Source organism: Egretta garzetta, unplaced genomic scaffold (assembly GCF_000687185.1).
Source record: "Egretta garzetta isolate BGI_Z169 unplaced genomic scaffold, ASM68718v1 scaffold94, whole genome shotgun sequence".
NCBI lineage: Eukaryota > Metazoa > Chordata > Aves > Pelecaniformes > Ardeidae > Egretta > Egretta garzetta.
The window spans coordinates 9,260,132-9,278,678 of record NW_009259683.1 but is presented as its reverse complement, the minus strand read 5'-3'; the positions used below and the strand labels follow the sequence as shown (position 1 = coordinate 9,278,678).

The following is an 18,547-nucleotide window of genomic DNA, read 5'->3' as shown; positions in this document are numbered from 1 at the left end:
TGGTTTAAAGCGTCTTTGTATAGGGAACCAGTGATTGTGCAAGACTGTGAGGCAAAAAATCCATGACAAATTATATAGGAACTGAAAATTCATTAGTGCTTTGGATGGTGATCATAATTGACCAATATCTGTTAATAAAAAAATGAAAAATAATATGGAAGTTTATGCTGATTTATTAATGGAAAAAATAGGAAGGTTATTTGCTTTCAGTAGGAATATTGAAAAGGGACAATTAACCCCAGATTAATCATTCACTTCTCTGAACGATATTTAATGAAATAGGGAAGACTGGATCATGTTCAGCTGGATAAATGAATCCAGGCTTATTAAACACATTACAGCTGAGGTTTTGGCTTTCCAGCTTACACATCTGACTAGCATGTTCTGAAGGTGAGAGATAGCACATCTCTTTTTTCAAATTTTGCTTATGGCAGGGGATTATTTGGACAAAACTATAGCAACACTTGACTGTTTAGAACCGAAAAATGCCCAGAGCATGTTCTTCTTTACTGAGAACTAACATTTGAGCCATAATGCAGAAGAATGATTTTGAAAGATAAATACATCCCTTAGAAATGTTGTACTACAGGAGTAACAGAGACAACAGTAAGCAGGTGCCAGGTTGGTTCAGTACAGCTAACAACACACGTAGCTGGTCAAAGCAGTCTGATAGCCATAGGAAAGAAGGCGAAAAAGTCTGTTCCGTAAGTATAGACGTGAGTTCTTAGAAACGACTGACATGTATTTAAAATGAACAATTAATTAAGGAAAGAAATGCATGGGGTGGCTGTTGCAGGATTTTGTGCTTTGTCTCTTTGTAAAGACATTTTATTTAAAATACTGTGTTTTACAAGAGCTTGTCATTACAAAGGAGAAAACAAAGGCAGCAACTGAAGGTTGTATAAAATGGTCTGTTGTGATGTCCAGATTATTTATACTTAGTCTTCCATTTTTCTGTACAAGAAAGCAGGTTAGGTTGTGTTTGATGTCTTTTGGTTGGACTCTTGCAGTTATACAATGGAGCTGATGTCTGTAAATGCTTCCTCTCCTGCTGCCACTATTTACTTTGGCTCATGCATATCCCTTACAGTTTAATTTCCTGAAAAATAAAAGGAAAAAAATATAGGTTACATTAGCATGAAACCATTTTTTTGAGTGACTCCTTTAGTTGGAGTAGCAGTAACAGAAAAGTGTACTGGTTCAAGAGGACCAGTGTGTACAACTCTAATTTATTAGTGAAATAAACCATGGTTTTATTATTCTTTTTTAATGTAGTCATATTAAAACTCAGATTAAGCATTCACTTTTTCAAAATAAGGAGAAAGTCCTGCATGTACCTACAGATAAATTCAGAAAAAAAGGGTAAGTGGGGATTTAAAGTGAAAGATTTAAACATTTAAGTAGAAGTATCCACTTTGTACAGTGAAAGGACTTCAGCAGTGTTTCATTCAGGACTCATTTTCTGCTATGTAATCCAGCTTTAGATAGAGAGATAAGATAGAAATATTGACTCTAAACTGATATCTTTGCATGTCTCCAGATACGTAATTTTCCACGGTAGTACCAGGAGATTTAATATAAAATAAGATGTTTCTGACTTAGGAGAACTGAACAGTCTCCTGGTAATGCTACTAATGTAATTACTGGAATAAGATGAGGCCACACTGCCTTTAGAAACCACTTTAACAAATATGAAAGCATGGTGGTGATACAGAGAAAGCAGTCAGCTGTGGCTTAGCAGACTGAGCAGAAGCAGTGGGGTTTGGGGTTTGAGTGGCCTGTTCACCCCTGCCCCATGCCATCCACTCATTTTTATCACGCCCCGTCACATGAGAGGACCTGGCTATAGTGCCTCATAGCCCCTTGCCTGAGGCTGAGAGTCACCGAGTAAAGGATGTTTTTAATAAGATTTTGCAGTAAAGATGATAATATGAATGCACTCTGTAAAATCGACTGTGTAAATATATATAAGACTTTCATTTCACAGAGTTTTAGAAAATTTAATTTGTTTAGCTCCTCCTGTCGCCAAAGTCTGGAGCAAATCGCCTGCTGACTTCCATGGCATGGGAGCAGACCCCAAAACAGGAACACTGCAATCGAAATGCACACAAATACCACCCTAGGCTCCGCAGCCCCCTTGCATGTGCTTGTATCACTCTGCTGATTACATGCCAAAAGCGTTTGAAGGTGTTCCACGTATGGATTATATACTGCAGGCCATCACGTGTTGCCTCAGAAAGCTCAGCAGCAGATCTGTGCCATACAGCAGTGTGAAGAAGAAAGAGCCTGACATAAAAGTGAAAAAGCATAAAAGAAAGGAGAGCAGTAATGAGCTAAATATGTGTCTTAACTTTGCTGTGGACATGCACTCATTTTCTCTTGGCTTCCCCTCCAGAATAACCCACCTGATGTCAAGTAACTGGCACATGGAATGGTTTACAGATGGATCAGTGTCGGTGACTCTCCTAGCTGTATATGATTATCTGTCACACAGATGTTTCAGCTTCAGCCAAACCTGCCTTTTCTTTTCTTGCTCGAGGAGCGGAGAGGGCTCGCCCACAGATGTTTAACTAAGCAGCAGAGAGGAGTGTACCCAAGCTGAATACACGTAGTTAGCTTTGGTGCCTTCTTCGTCAGCATCATCCCCTGAGAAACAACTGGGAAAGATTTACGCATTTGATCTGAGAAATTTTCCAGATGCTGCTTAGTAAAAGGAGACACTCTGCATTAGCTGCAGTAGTGAGGATTCCGCAGCTTAGAGCATGCCACCTGCAGCATGCAGGAGACACATGTTGTGATTTGCCGGTTATGACAGCAATGAAAAGGGAATTCTGTTTGTTTCTTTTTAGTTCGCCATTAAACTCCCATTACTCCCCAAAAATGAAGGTTTGCTGTGACCGAAGCCTGCAGACTTCCACTGTGGAATTTGTTTCTGCACTGATGTGAGGCGTATGCATCAGAGCATCAACTGGAACTGCACAAACAGATCTTTCAGCTCTTCTTGTTGACTTTGTGGGAGTTCTTGAAGCCAGCTGTAGCTTCTTGATCATAGCTGACGTGACAACCCTGCCCTTCACTAGGGTGGCATTTTTCTAATACGCGTTAGCAAGTGGAGTGAAACTAGACGGTCCACTGTCTGTGACAAAAATAGCTACACTGAAGCCATCCAGTAACTCAACATACAGCACAAGCTAAAACTCAGTTTAAAGACTTGATAGTTGTGGGGGAGGCAGATGGAAAGAGGAAAGTATGTAAGAGTAGTGGTAAAAGGTGGTGGTGGGGGGGGGGGTTCCCCCTCTCAGTATATTTGACAGAGTAGTGGTAAAAGGTGGTGGTGGGGGGGGGGTTCCCCCTCTCAGTATATTTGATCTTGGTGATACAAATCAGTATTTGCTTGAAATCAAGTGGGCCAGCTGAATAAATGATAATTACTCACTTGACCCCGCAGATGCTCACTCACATGTCTGATTTGTGCCTCTTTCAACAAAGTGGGGATTTCATTTTTTTTCAGCTTTGGCTTTTCGGCTCACATTTGAACTATTTTGAAATAAATTTGCTGCATCTTAAATAGTAAAATGTAAACTGTACTTGATTGCAACACTGAGGCATCTGGCACCTCAGCAACGCTTTAGAATAGCAGCTCATGGTGTAAAACCAGTACTGCCTGGGTAGCTGTGTTACGGCATCACTGCCAAAACAGGGACACCTGTACCATGCGTGACAAAAGCTGCAGTCGTTCCAAGTCACGGACAGACATGCCTGTAGTCTCCTTGCGCCACAGGAGAGGTGACAGACAGCAGCTCCTTTGTCACCACTCCTTTGTCGACTTTCAGTGCCTTCATGCTTTAATTGACAGAGAAGCTTGTGTGAATATTCCTGGATTTGCTTGTAGCGAAATATTAACCAGTTTACTAATTTTCTCACTTCTTAGAGTTCTTTCTTTCATTATTTTGTGTTGTGGAAAATGAACTGTAATATCGTTAAATAAATTTCTGCACTTAGGTTCGAAGGCTATGAAGGGAGACCAATTTCTCTTGATTACCAGCTGAACAGTGTAACAGATGTGTTAATGTTTTCATTATTCTGCCTTATTTTTAGTTTAGTGTTACTGTATAGCACCCTCTACATACATGGTATTTTCTACTGCAGAATAATAAGTGACTTTTTGCCTAAGAACTTTCATTCTTTTTTTCTCTGTACTTTAACGCTTCAGCAAGGCATAGCTACCTGGGTTTGCTGCGGAAGCTTTAATTTTATCGGTGCAAATCTGGTACTTCTTGGTGTTTGGCACGAGGGAAAGACGTCAATAACTGTTTCCCCCCCCTCCCCCCCCATTCTCTTTCCAGATGCTCTCTAAGTCCATCGAGCAGCTCAAGCAGCCTGGCAGTCACCTGGAGGAAGCTGAAGAAGAGCTTCACGGAGATCACTCGATGCAGGAAGAGCGAGCCCCCGCCAGCGGTGCCAGCGTTAGGGCTGAGAGCAGCAGTGCTGGTGCGGATGACAGAATAGGACAGCAGGTGGGGGCTGTGAAAGTCAAAGAGGAGCCACCGGACAGTGATGAGGATGTTCAAACCCAGCAAATGGAATCTGGGGAGCAGGCTGCTTTTATGCAACAGGTAATAGGCAAAGATTTAGCTCCAGGATTTGTAATTAAGGTTATTATCTGAACATCACGTGCATTTTCTAGGCTTCGATAAGCAATTGTGGTTTAATTCACTGATTTACCGGTCAAAGAATTTAACAAAGGCAGAAGTGCTGTATGCACGCTTGAAACATAGCAAAGCTCATCCTTACAGCCACTAACTGAGAAAATACCTGTTGCAGTCAATTATTCTACATAAATCTTTGCATAATAGCTGATAGACTTTGTATTAGCCCAGGGTTACGTTACGTCACTTCATTCTGGTGAAAGAGAACTCATGTCATGTAGCTTGTTGAGATCAGCAATTGCTGGAATTACTTTCCAGACCTGATTGATGAAACATTCTTCTTCTCTGATTTTGAATCCTCTGACTTTTGCTTTCAGCTATCTGTATATACTGTATCATACTGTAGTCTTGAACACTGTTAACATTAGGGTATTTTTTCCCCTGTAGACAGGTACTGACTGCTATATCAGTGGTCCCAGGCTGGTGTATAAAGTATAATTTAGAGAATACAAGGTGGGTGTAAAGAGGCAAGGCAAGGCACTGCTGTTTAAAAATTGCATTGTTTTCTTTTTTGCACTGCTTAGTTAATTGTTTCATTCTGTCTTATTTGCTGATACTGTCCGCAGAGACATCCTTAAAGGAAGCAGATGCAAATACTGGTGAGAAGCAAAATGCAGCATTAGGTTCCAGTCAGTTGTTAGGATATTGCAGGAAAAGCACAGAACTGTTATCACTATCGTCTGATACCCCATCACTTGGTTTTGTTGTTTGGGTGTTTGGTTTTTCTTTTTTTAAATAAAGTCTAATCATACAATATCGCATAACCTTCACCGCTAGATCTCATGGGCAAATACTAAAGTAATGACTGTGCATAAAATGCCGACTTGGCAAGAGGAGACTTCAGCTTGTCGGTGAGCATTTCACCACAGCTGAAAAGCGCCGTGCATTTCTGCAGCCAGCGAGCTGGCGTCCCTTTCTGTTGCCGTGAGATCAGGCAGAGCAAGGCTGGATGCAGGGGAAGGCCCTTGTTTATTTAAGTCTCGACTTTGTCAGGTCCCTGCTGTTCTCCTGCAGAAAAGTGATTTTGGGAGGGGGGGCAGGAAATGCCTTATGGAAACAGGAAGCCCAAGTGATTCATGTGCTGAGGAATGTGGGGCGTTTCTTTTTTTAAATAAAGTCTAATCATACAATATCGCATAACCTTCACCGCTAGATCTCATGGGCAAATACTAAAGTAATGACTGTGCATAAAATGCCGACTTGGCAAGAGGAGACTTCAGCTTGTCGGTGAGCATTTCACCACAGCTGAAAAGCGCCGTGCATTTCTGCAGCCAGCGAGCTGGCGTCCCTTTCTGTTGCCGTGAGATCAGGCAGAGCAAGGCTGGATGCAGGGGAAGGCCCTTGTTTATTTAAGTCTCGACTTTGTCAGGTCCCTGCTGTTCTCCTGCAGAAAAGTGATTTTGGGAGGGGGGGCAGGAAATGCCTTATGGAAACAGGAAGCCCAAGTGTTCATGTGCTGAGGAATGTGGGGCGGGGGGGGGGACAGGGCAGCGCTCCCTCTGTTTTTAAAGGCACTCTATGAATTGATTTATTGTCAAAGAAAATAACAAAGCGAGTAGGGAAATTGTTAAGGAAGCTTTCCAGTGAAACATTTCCTTCATATTCCCTTTTGATATGTTTACCTTGTTTTATAGGTTTACTTTTGTTAAGCTAGTTAAAGATTCATTGTATTAAGATCCCCTTTAATATGGATAATCCCAAACTGACCTGGAATCCTTGTCAGGTTTTTTTTCTATTAAAAATATTTATATTTCTAAAGCTGAGGTATTTTAAGGTGCAGTATCCTGTTTCAAAAGAGGTAGCTGTTTTGCCAAATGTAGAAATTGTTCTAAAATCCGTTATTAGGCTGTGTTGTTTACATTATGCTCTAATACTATTAAATCTCTTATAAAATGTTGCAACCTCTAAAGATACATTATCCTTTTTCCTAGAAGATCTCCAAACAAATGACTAAATAGTTGCTATAAAATGAAAGGCCTCCTGAAACACAAAGGTCATCTTAGATAGGAAAGATTTATTATTTGAGAAAATGCAGGTGATTTTTATGTGTTCTTCATATTTGAACAGAAATCTTACTCCTTGGATGAAAAAAAATCACATTCAAAAAGTGAAGCATATAAGAATCAAATTATATGTTTTCCCATCCGGTATAATTTTAATTTTCTTTGAAGCCTAAGTTCAGCCTCACCAAAAAGGGATAGTGCATGTTTTAAAATACATTTTATTTGGGGAGAAACTTGCAAATGAGAAGACTTTTGTACAATATCACTTCAAAGACATGTATTCACAAAGGACAAAAGATATTTTTATAATGCCATTCAGGTGAGAAACCCCAATACATTAGTGAACTTTAATTTCAGACTCTTTCAAATTTGGATAAAATTAAAATAGAGAAACTACCTGGAACCAGTGAAAAGGAAAACTGGGTTTAAACAACCACATTTCTATTTGATAATTGTCTCTTACATTTTAAATCTACTGTATTTATTATAATTTACACCCTTAGAGGTGAGCTCTTGTTTTGTGTTGTAAATATATTCTGTTTGTATGTTCCCTTTTTTTGCCTTCTGATATAAGTCTCTTCCTTTCTCAAATAAAGTTTTTTTTTAAAAGATCCCCTTTCAGATATCTGACTTTGTGTAAAGTTGTTAACTTAGTTGTGCTTTTGCTTTGTATAACCAAATATGTTCGCTACACATTGTTGAAACAATTCAAGCTTTCAGGAGCAAGGTTTTTATTACACTAGTCTTACAATGATTACACAAAGTCGTTTTTCTTTTTTTGGTCTCTTGTTTTATCTCACATGAGCCATTATAAGTTTTAGTGAATGTGGAAATAGTAGTGGTGCATGCTCATTTTCCCATCATGGCATCTGTCTCAAACATGTGATCATGTATTGTACCATATAGGAAAGGTAAAGGTGAATCCTGGTTTCTTGGCTCCTAATTATCTGAAGTTCAGATGAACTGAAATAATTTCCATGACATTTCTAAAATCTGCCTAGAACCCAGAAGGTGTTGGTCTGAAACTGAGCTTATACCTCTTTGATATTCCTCAAGACCTTTGCAAAACTAGAGCCCACCTGTAAATGTGCTGGGGAGGAGGGAGTCCGCAAACTTTGCAGGCTTTAAAGCAGTCGTGTAAGACAGTGACGTCCTACTTTAGAAACACCTAAGCACTTTCCTGAAGATGTTAAATGCTTTACTGGATGTGACGTTTCCTGAACTTTGCTTCAGATCTACAGAGAGAAATAGTTTGTACTGCAAACTTATCTCTGTTGTTAAAGTACATGAGTTTCTACTACCAGAAGAGTTCAAATAATCGTTGCATTCCAGGTCTACTGTTCATTTAAATTGCAAAGGCTCTTAACAGCTTTGATTCTGGTGTAATTTTACCTACAATAAAATGCTTTCAGTAACATAAGTGTATAAAAATAAATATTTTCATATATCCCTGATAACAATGAAATTCGATTTAACAGCAAAGTTTCATCGGTGATACACAAAAAAAATTAGATAAAAAGTCAGATTTTACATTAGGAAGCTTAATTAGCATTAACAGTATAACATTATACTGCTTGCCCTGTTGATTATTATGTATTTAGAATTTCGTGCCTGCAAGTAAATCATGCTTTCAACGGGGATTTTATTGAGATGCCTTTTGTTTAAATACTCGGGTTGGAATTAGAAAAGCAGCCATAAATGTTTTCAATTTACAACATTCCTGTTTTGGAGGCTACACCTAGATTTTTTCTAAATTATTTGTTTGCCATGCATCAAAGCACCCATAATAAATTAAAAAATCATAATTTAACACAATTCTCAAGCCTTATCTTTTCCAGGAATGCTGTGCATCTTTTTTTTTTTTTTTTTTTTTTTTTGAACAACAGATGCTTACTCTGTCCCATTGTCCAAAAAATAAAGCCAGTTAGCTGCTGATTTAGAAGCAATTACTACTAAATGAGGGAAAATGCTTCATAATATTTACATACTCAAGACAGACACACATTACTGGAATGTAGGTACTGTAACATTAGTCTTTTTTTTCATCTCTTGGCGTTAACAAAATAGGACTACAAGCTGAACGCCTCAGCAAAGCAGGAGCGCTCCAGACACTACCACCACTCATCCTTTCTATTCAGCAATTCATTCGTGCACTATTGTCATTCCATCTTCATCATCATCATCAGGATCACCAAGACTTCCTCCATGTTACTTAAGCCAACTATACCCTGTTTTTATCTTCACTGGCATTCTGAGGTAAAAAAAAAAAAAAATAAATCTATAAACATTAGTCCCAAGCACCAATCTAAAAATGTTTACTTATTTCTCCCCCTTATGAACACTTCGCAATTTGCAGCCAAAATTAGATAAGCCAAGTTAATTTCCTTATTGTATTCTGTCCCACTAGCAGCATGTCCTACTTATCCACTTAAGAGATGTTTGTTTGCTTTTCATTTATTTGTTTAGTTTCTGATTTCCTTATGCAGTTCCCATCATCTGGGTGGTAGAGGGGCTTCTGTACCTCATTTCTCAGTGGAGGAATATAGCCTAGAACATTATATGCCAAATTGCTGTTCAGGCAAAGAGAAGAAGAGCATCCTGGATAAAATTATCTTCTCTATTGCTCTAGAGCAATATTCCCAGTGATTATTGTGGAATTTTACCAGTCTGTTTGGTAGACACTGTGCTTTGCATTTATTTTTTTTTTCTCTTTTAACTCAGCCTAGTTTGGAATTAGATTTTAAGGCAAAAACCACAATTAGCTCCAACTGCATAGCCAGCGGAAAGGCTGGGTTTCTCGGCCGTGCTCACGCACTCACACACACAAACAGAACTGGGAAGGGGCATCCTTCAGGCATGTCCTGGTTTCTGGTCCCCATTTGCTGAGCTCAAGTGTCACAGTCCTTTCCCTCATGTTGATTCTGGCCCATAACTCATCTAGCCCATACAGGATAACTTCCCCCACGACCTGTGGGCACGCACAGCTATTGGAGACACACCCCCACCACCACCCCGCCAAGGGTTCCTACAGCAGCAGCTGAGATTTGAAAGGGTACCAGCTTAGTAATGTGAAAGCATTTAGCAATATCTAATTCTCTGTGATGCCTACGTGGGGGCCTTAGTCACCAGAGTTGTTTTGACAGACCAGATACTTACTTGTAAGTGATCCAGTGCCTTAATTAGTTGATTAAATGAGATGTTTTGAATCATCTGGCTGTGGAGCCCTTGTGGCATTTGTTTTACTTTACTTTCCATGGTTGCCTTGAAGTCACCGTATTGACTCTTAACACTACACAGCCCTGAAATGTAAGGGACGTTGGTCAGAGGATGTGCTGTTTAAAAGTTCCCCTCTGCACACTTGGTCCTTCCAAGGTGGTAGCACATTACAGTTTTGGCCTTGAGAAGTGCTGTGAAGGGCAGGAGAAATGGAAATGTAAGTTTGGAACAATGATGTCAGACTTCCAAATAAACCTTCTACCGCCTTTCTCTTCCTCCCTAAATGAGCTTGTAAGCATATGCTTACATCTACCAGCTCAATTCACCTTTTTTTTTTTTTTGTAGGCTACCTTAGTTGTCTCCTTTGATGCCTTCAGGCAGTGAGCGAGGCACTAACCTTGTACTCTTCTGCCCTTCCTCAAGTCTGTGAGTGTGCAGACCCTGTGCAACCCCTACATGACACAAGACAGCACTATGATTTCTGGGATCAAACATGAGCCACAGGCTGTCCGGACAGAGCACAGAGGGGCAGAGGGCTGTGTAGTTGGAGCTGGTTTTCCTTCATTTGCATAAGGGAAGCCCCATCTAAATATTTAACCAGCTTTCTATCATCTTTACGCCTAAGGTCCGGTACTGGGTTTTTAACTGTGGTTTTCAGAAATGTAGTTCGTTCTTTATCAAATGCTACAGGAAGAATGATTATTTTTTGAATGCCAATTCTATGTGAAAGTGCATAATAATGAGAATTTTTACAGGGAATTTTCCTTTCCTGGTTGGATTTGAAAATGCTCCACTTTTTCAGAAAGTATCAAATCTACTTTCTTAATGAGCACCAAGGAGGTGATTGTTATTTTTGTCTCTCCTACTGTAAACCTTCAGTTACAGAAGGCAATAAGACTTTTTATCACAAAAATTAAATCAAGACCTGAATTGTCTGACTAACCACATGGCATTATTACATAACAAAATTATTTCATTTCACTGATACCTGCAGAGAATAATGTTGACAGTGCTTTTATTTTTTTGATCCAATTTTTTTTATGCTTCTTTTCCTCCTTCAGATACTTAGGCTATAGCACCTGATACTTCTGTTACTGCTCTCTTTTGTTAGAGAAAGCAGCATGTAAGAAAAATACTGGGGCAACACTAGGCAAAATTACTTAATCGGGGGTACCTAACTAGCATGAATTGGAAGTCTGTAAGTCCAGATCCCAGTAATTATCACTTCACATTTTGACAGTCAGGTGATACTACTTTCATGCCATCGGGCAATTTATCATTTCCTGTATCAGACAGCTCAGGCTTTTATTGTTATTGTCATGGAAGAGGATTATGTGATCTTGGAAAGCTGCTGCTTTAAACAGTTCATTTTTGGAAGAATTCTGGGTTTGACCTCTGAATCTCTCTCTCTCTGTCAGACACACGTATGCACACACACACACACGTTTTCATTTTCTTCCTTCCCTTAAAAATATGAGGCCAAATAAATGTATGGCTCAGTATACTGCTGGCTAAATCTTCATAAAGCTCTGTTGTTTAATGTCCTGGAAGAGCAGCTCAGCCCAAATGCCTTTGAGACATAGGTGCTCTAATGCAGAAAGCAGTGCATACTCTGTCTCCTCTCATGTTCTGGCCTGTGACCTTTGGATCCCCAGGAGACCACGGAGGTCTGTCTGTTCACACTGCCTGTATTTCCTCAGCAAAGGATCTCGTGGAAATTACAGCTATGAGATTGCAGCAATGCAGCAGTGGCAAGGGCTAAAGAAGGCTTTGCTCAGGTTCTCTGTAAAGCAGCTAGTGAAGCATGGAGTGCTTCACGAACCCTTTCCTTAGTCTTTTCCTTTTGCTTCCATCAAGATGGGCGCCGTGATAGTTTTTAGGTGGCAGCTTGCAGTTTTTTAAAGCAGATGTCTATTATTGAACAGACCCAGAAGGAGCACAGGGCAGAAGGGCTGTTGGGAAATGCTCTCCCCCTGTGCGTAGAGGGACAGCTACCAAGACCAGCTGCTTCTAAGGATTGCTCCCCGGAAAATACAAGTTGGAAGAGTCACTACACATCAGAGAGCATGGCTCCATCACTCAACCACCTGACTGCACACAGGGACAGGCTGTATCAGGTTTGCCTCATTTCTCACCCATTTTGATACCTTGTCTTAGGGCATCAAAGGGTCCCAAGCCCAACAGTACAACCTTTGACATCTTCCTTTCTTTCTAGATCTTTTTGGTTCTCACCATTTATCTAAATTTTATCACAGTTCAGTTTCTGCATAGATTTTAGTTTTCTGAAGCTACTGACTTTCTACAGAGAGCTTCAGAGCTTCTCTGTTAGTGTTTCTGACAGAAAAATAAAAATGATAATGCTGAAGGCAGATGCATCACCGCAGGCTCAGCCCAGGAACACCTGGCTTCAGTAGCTCTGGTTTGGCCATTTCTATGGGTAATTAGGTCTTGCTAAGGATGCTAATGATTTCAGCTAAAATACATGCAGAATTACCCTTTCATAAGAATCTCCATCCCTTCTCAGGCAGGCTCTGAGAACACAAACAGAGGCAGCACAGGACCAGCAAGAAAAAAGGGACAGGAGCAAGATTCATTCCTGCAACAAGAGAACGAGAATGAGCACGGGGACTGTTACTTATCCGTGTTGATGGATAATGCACTAACCAAGAAGGCAGCTCATTTTTCCAAGTCCTCTCTGAGACACTGGATTTCAAACAACGGCTTTCAAGTTACGTACTATTATATGTCATTATTATAGTAGCTCGGACCCTCCTGTAAAAGAAGTAATCCTTTCTTTCACCTCTCTGGCCCTTTCCCTGCAGCTTTTAATGAAAGAAAAAGACTCAAAGCACATTAACTCAGTTTCATTTTCAAGTTCTGGTTTCGTGCAAGAACCTGCAAGTTTGGTAAGAAGCTATGTCAGGGATGAGCTGACCCGGGGGTTTTGCAGTCAGCATGCTGAAGCCCATGCTCGTTCCCAGCTCCATCTGGGTCCAGCTCTTTGAGCGACCCCATAGCTGCATTCCTGAGTCTTGCACTGTTTCATTGCCAAGAGGTTCCCACAGCTGTTGACCACCAAGATGCTTTCAGGCTGTGAAATCCATTGGTGTAAAGCACATTCAGTCAGAGAAGAGGCAGTGTGTTCAGCCTGGTGGGATTCCATACCCACAGGAGCACAGCATTTGTGAAGCTGCTGTCGTAAAGGTGGGCTGCAGGTGGCACCACAGAGAGACAGTTTCGTAACAGTTTCCTTCATAGATTTGGGTTTCAGTACCCTGTCCTAGAGGCCATGACTAAGTGGATCATTTAAGCCTGAAAGGGTTCTGTGAACTTAGCTCATCAAGGATAGGAAGAAGTCAGTGTTTGGTTCTCTTTCTTACTGTCATGGCCACCTGCACATTCAGTGTCATTGCAAAAGCCTGAATATTAACTTATAGACAGGTACTCCAAGTAGGTTAGGTACATTTGGAATGTAAATTGGAAGGTAAATTTTTGGAAGCTTTCTACATCTTCTTAACAGGATCAGCTCTACTGTGTCTACCTGCTCTTCTGCATGATTACTTCAGCTAGTAATTACGGAAATCACAAGACAGGGGCACTTCATGTTTGATGCATAGCAAGTTATTATTCATGTAGTGCTGGTATCTCCTACTTTTTCTTTCTTCTGCTTTAATATGGATGCTAAGTATTGAAAAGGAAGAAAAAAAGTACTTTTCAGGTGAAGAGTTTAGAAATGGAGGAGGATTTGGCAAGTTGGAAAGGAAGCATACAATCCTGCTGAGATTAGTTGCATTCAACATGCAGAATCCTGTAGATCATAGAATCATTTGGTTGGAAAAGACCTTTAAGATCATCAAGTCCAACTGTACCTGCCCACTACTAAACCATGCCTCTAAGTCTACCGGTCTTTTAAATACCTCCAGGGATGGTGGCTCAACCATTTCCCTGGGTAGCCCATTCCAGTGCCTAATAACCCTTTCAGTGAAGAATTTTTTCCTAATATCTAATGCATGCAACAGTAACATGTTAAGGACGAATACATACATATTTTGCTCTTCTCTGTGACAAATTTCATCCATTGAACAAAGAGTTTAGGCCTAACAAAACCAGGAGATTCAAGCCCTGCAGCTGACTACGCAGCCGAGATACTTTATGCAAAATGAGAAGCTGGAAAATCCCCTACCAAAACCCAGACCCACTCCCCAGCTATCGCCTTCTCCACAGATCACTATTACAGTGCTGTTGCATCAGCAGTGGACAACTACGGGTCACTGCTGCTGCTGCACTCGATTCCTGTATTGCACAGCTCCTGAGAAGTGCTGTATTGGAGGAGGTCCTTGGGGCTTATAGCAGGTCTTCGGAACAAGGTATAGGAACCAGGACAGGAAAAACAAAACCGTCTAAGTCCTTTGGTCTGAGTAATTCACAGAACTGAATTACTTTAACATTGGCAGAAGCCACTGGACTGAATTTCACATGCTTTCATAGGTCTAAGTACATGACAGCATTGTAAGAGCAAAGAAATGCTACCAAGTTCTCACTTTAGGCTAAATCTCCTCTGAGCCATTGAAGCAGCTGTGATGGTTCACAGGGACAGAGGCTTCTTACAGCATATAGCTTGTGTCCCTAGGATGGATAATGCTGGAGAAACACCAAAAAATGAAAGGCAGATCTGCTTTCCAAGAACATATTTTGCAAAGACAGAAGAACAATTATGCCCAACACTACCACAGTGTTTCTCCCCTGCAGTGAGTAACTCCTCACCAGAAGCTTCCCCAGCCCCTTCTCCCACCCACAGGTGTCCCCTGGTGTACCAGCCCCTCTGCCAAGCTCTCCAGGTTCACCCCATTTCTGACCATCAGAAGGCATAAGAGAACCTTTTGGGAAGGGCCACTAGACTTTACTTACTGCTGCTTCACAGGCACACTTGGCCACCCCATGGTGGGGTTGGCTCCTGGCTGGTGGCCAAGGCCAGCTGGGGAGCGGACAAAGAGGCATCCTCCTTCCTCTGGCACTGCTGTGGGACATAACGGTGAGGGGAGGCAGAGGAGGTGAAGCAGCAGCCTTAAAACATCTTACAGGACACCTTGTAGTTAGGCTTGAGAGCTCTCCTCAGCTGGGAGAGTAGTCCTGTCCCCTCCTGAGGATGACAACATTACTTCAGCCACAGGCTCCAGATTTCAACCTGCTGCAAAGAACTTTCGCCTTTGTTCTCAGAAGACAAGATGGTAACGAGGGATTAACTCCTTTTCCTTTTAACTGATTGTTTTAACCCATTTTATAGAAAGTTCAGGCTAAACAATTTAAGTTGAAATGCACCCATCCTTTCAGGGAATGGAAGAGTTCAGACAGTTAAAGAAATGTTGTTAAAAAAAAAAAAAAAAAAAAAAAAAAAAAGAGCTCTGCCAGCTACTACCAACATGAGTTGTTGGTTTTTACTTTCCTGTCATTGTTTTCTCCTTTAATTATTATAGATTCACTGTTAAACACAAGTTTTTCTCATCGAATAATGGAGATTAGTTAGTGAAGAAAGCATTCAAAGGAGCAGAAAAAAAATAATCCCCAATTCCTAATTCTCCATACTGGCTATATCTTGAATCTCACTTCAGTAGCTTGAGAAATACTATAACTGCTAAAGATTGAACCAAGAGTGTCAATGTTCTGTCATCTTTGTTACACTACTTTTTAAAGATAAACTGACATTTATTTATCCAGCTGGAAGCTTTTACTTTGATTTCATTGAATTATGATCAATTATTAAACTTAATACCATAGTTCAGTGCTGGACCTGAAATCACAGAATCACAAAGTTCCTGTTGTTTCCTATCTGAGCATTCTGGATCAAGAAGATAAAGTGAAGATGGAATATCTAAAATGCTTATAAAATTATCCAGTATACATTTCACCAGAAAACAGTGAGATACTTTTAAAATTTACTTTCATGGACAGGCTTTCATGGCTGAGATGGTTTTCCCTGAATTCTTAATTCTCTACATGTTAAAAGTATTTTGCCATCTCCAGAATTTATCATTTATACGAAATGTTCCTGTACATCATCTCCTAAAAATCTTAAGGGCTGGATGTTTAAACTGGTGACCTCACTGATTTAATCGCTCCTCCCAAACGGCTTCACACCCTTTTCCCTATTGTGCAAAAACATAACAAAACAGAAATACCCTTGATTTAATTAACCACTGAAAGACAAGTCGGAAATAGAATAGCAAGTGTTCTAGTTGATCTTAATAGTGCAGTGACAAGTAAATCCAAGGATGACAGATGATCCCACTGACTAGCAATTCTTCTGACTGTATTATGGCATGGATAAGCATGCCGTCTTTTCTAACAACTGGCCATGAAAACAAAGAAATTTGAGTTCATATTGCTGTGGAAAACGGAACTGAAATGAAAATTCATTATTAATACATGTTTGGAGGGCCCAACTCTTGCAAAAGACTGACAGAAGTATGTAAGGATCTCAGTTTGTACGATACCCAAGATGTTTCTCTTAACTTTACTGGGAGGTTTTTCCTTTTTTCCTCTGAATCGGAGCATCAGCACTACCCTCCAGTGTAAACCCAGTAATGCTTCCTGAATGTTCACATGCTCAGGGCATTTGGAGCTGCACCTTTAATAATAAATAAATAAGGAATGAACTTGTTTGGCATTTCAGGCCAACGACCAAAGCCAGGGAGCCTGGTGAGTGTGCTACTATATTCCCTTTAACTTTATTTTTGTGGGCATCATGCATTTTTAAAATGGTTATACATTTCCCTGAACCAATGCAATATAAAAGATTTACTGTTACAGTTTGTGTGTGGCCAGGCAATGGCATATGGAAAACATGTTTCCTGCTATTTAATTTAATTACTCTAATCACGTGCCAGCCCCGGGCATGTCATTCTGGACCTCTGAGGCTCTTTGTCTGTCAAAGAGATGGACAATATCTTGGCTTTGTTTAGTTGCTCTGCAGGCTGCAGATAAAACCACTGAAATACTGACTGTTTGTTTAACCAAAACTTTGCATTTTAACCATTTGGCTTTGATTTTTTGTTTTACAAGAAAAGATGACATTTTGGCCTTGGTGAGCTGAAGAGGAAATATTAGGGATACGAAGAAGAACTGTCACTTTCGGGGCTTAATAGATGAAAAAGTATACTCTGGCCTTCTGGTCAGAAATCAGCTTTGTTAGCAGAAACTTAAGACATGCGTGGCTGTTATTTTAGAGTTGCCTGCTAGCAAGGGCAGCTGGAGAAGTCCTGTTTATGACTGCTCCATTCTAATACAGTCAGGCCTTCATTCAACAGATTCAGTAGACTTCAGTTTCTTTAATTTTAATAGATGAAACTGTAATGGATGAAACTAATTACGATTCCATAGCAAATAACTGTACCAATAATGTTGCATCCAGGTGTAAGTTAGCTTTTATGTTAACACCCTACAGTTATTTTCATATAAGAAATAGCTGCAAATTACAGCTTTAAGTCTTTTGACAAAAGTTTAAGAGCAGATAGGCAGATTACAGTACTTCATTCATATTATAAGCCCCAAATCTACAGAGAAATTAATCACACCCTTAGCTTTAAGTATGTACTTAACACCCCCACTTCCTTCACTTGTAAGCAAGAGCTCAAGTCCATGTTTTCCTGCATCCAGAAGTGACACTAAGGAGAACTTTAGACTCTGTGAAGATGTTATTTCTAACAATCATGTTGTCAGAAGAGGAAAGAATAAGAACCAGCTTTTAATCAAGTTAGTTCCATCTTATGAAGAATTCCTACACATAGAAAGATTATTCTTATGTTTTGGGAAACTGAGTGAACTTCAGTCACTATAAGTTTCAACAGTAAATTAATTTATCTCTTTATATGGTAGCGTGCCAGTGTCCTGCCACAGTAGTTGTCAAGCTACATGGTATAGAAGAGGGTGGGAGAAGGTCTATAAATATGCTCTCAGAAGGTCTGCACCATTAGAGGGAAACATCGGATAGGAATGGGATGCAAAAGAAGGACGTGCCCATCTGAGCAGAATTTACATTTTTCTGATATTTCAGTGTATGACTCTCCAACTGGCTTGACTTTCCCCCCTGTTTTCTAGCTGAATCAATGAGATACAAAGAAATAAATATTATTTCCTCTAAGTTGCACAGTACGGCAACGGAAGAATGAAAAATTTTGTGACTATATACTGAACTGCAGCTCCTGTCCCATTTAGCTTTGAGCTAACCACTAGATGACACTACTTCCCACTTAGTTAACAGGTGTGGGCATATGCTCCAATCTACCCATACACCAGTTCGTACACTTAAATGCTTCTCCACCAAAGGACTTCAAAAAGAACATTGTGCAGGAATTGCCTTCACCGCTATACATTTTGATGAATTTTGTAGTTTCTTTATATACCTGTAGGTATTTAGGTGTGTGCACGAAGGTATAAACAGGCATTACCAGCAGTGCGCGTGTGTCTTTGCATGATTTATAGAAAACACGTATTATAACTCACTGTGTGAGTCTTTAGGGTGTTGTAACTTAGCAGGCGTTGATGACAGCCCTACTTAAAAGAAACCAGAGGAACTCCAAGAAAAACTTAATAGGCTGGAGTTTGTGGAGAACATTCCCCTTG

The 18,547-nt window shown here is 40.3% G+C and overlaps 1 protein-coding gene across 1 annotated transcript in view; it reads left to right on the top strand.

The window, feature by feature from the left end:
- Positions 1–18,547, top strand: part of HDAC9 (histone deacetylase 9) — a 281,178-nt gene that overhangs the window by 90,405 nt on the left and 172,226 nt on the right. Inside the window, exon 11 of the mRNA XM_035894070.1 lies at positions 4,347–4,616. Coding sequence (XP_035749963.1) covers positions 4,347–4,616 — 270 coding nt within the window. The remainder of the gene's footprint in view (positions 1–4,346; positions 4,617–18,547) is intronic.